Genomic DNA, 806 nt, shown 5'->3' with positions numbered 1-806 from the left:
GGAGGAGGAGGCCAGGGCAGGAGGCTGCGCAGGGGGGCAGGAGGAGAAGGCCGGGGCAGGAGGGTGCACAGAGGGGGAGGAGGAGGAGGCCAGGGCAGGAGGCTGCGCAGGAGCGTTAAAGGAGAAGGCCAGGTCAGGAGGGTGCACAGGGGGGCAGGCGGAGGAGGCCAGGGCAGGAGGCTGCACCACCTTTAGCTTTGAAAAAATCCTCTCCTGGGGCAGGAAATAACGCTTTAGATGGTCTATATTTTCTTTCAACTTTGTTTTGCCCTTTTCAGACACGAGGTCTGCACTCTTTCCCTCCATGTTTACTATGAGGAGAGGACCCAACATGTCTGCCTCCATTTTCCCACCTTTCCTTTGCTCCTGCCTGACGTTCTTAAGAAGAACCAAGTCCCCCACCTTAAAGTGGTCCTTCTCACCCCGCTGCTGCTTCCTCTGCCTGACCTTTTCCTGGCTTTTGAGGATGTTGGCTGACACTTCTCTGTACGTTTTGTCCTGCTCACGTAGACCTGTGCTCAGAGCCTCCTGAGAAATGAGTCCCTCAACCTTCTGCTCCGTGATCTGTAAGCAAGTATATAAAATATGTTGTGATGTACTAATGGCCCAACCAAGGAGAATGTGAAGACGCTTACCTCATACTCCATTGGAATTTGTGAAGGATAACTGGCCTCCCTGCCAAACAGCAAATGATATAGGCTGTGTTTTGTTGTTATGTGATGTTTGGTCCATAGGGCAAACATGTGGGTTGCAGTACCTTGTCCCATTTATGTGGGTGGTCTGCACCCAGCTTGTTCAGTGATCTA

General features: G+C 52.2%; 1 protein-coding gene across 1 annotated transcript in view; it reads right to left on the bottom strand.

The window, feature by feature from the left end:
- Positions 1-806, bottom strand: part of LOC108247144 — an 11,011-nt gene extending 10,205 nt beyond the window's left edge. The window contains exons 1-2 of the mRNA XM_037979518.1: positions 636-806; positions 70-564 (exon numbers count right to left, since the gene is read on the bottom strand). Of these exons, the coding sequence (XP_037835446.1) occupies positions 70-564; positions 636-767 (627 nt within the window). The 5' untranslated portion in view covers positions 768-806. The remainder of the gene's footprint in view (positions 1-69; positions 565-635) is intronic.

This window comes from Kryptolebias marmoratus, linkage group LG14 (assembly GCF_001649575.2).
Source record: "Kryptolebias marmoratus isolate JLee-2015 linkage group LG14, ASM164957v2, whole genome shotgun sequence".
Lineage (NCBI taxonomy): Eukaryota > Metazoa > Chordata > Actinopteri > Cyprinodontiformes > Rivulidae > Kryptolebias > Kryptolebias marmoratus.
This window is presented reverse-complemented; position numbering and strand designations above follow the sequence as displayed.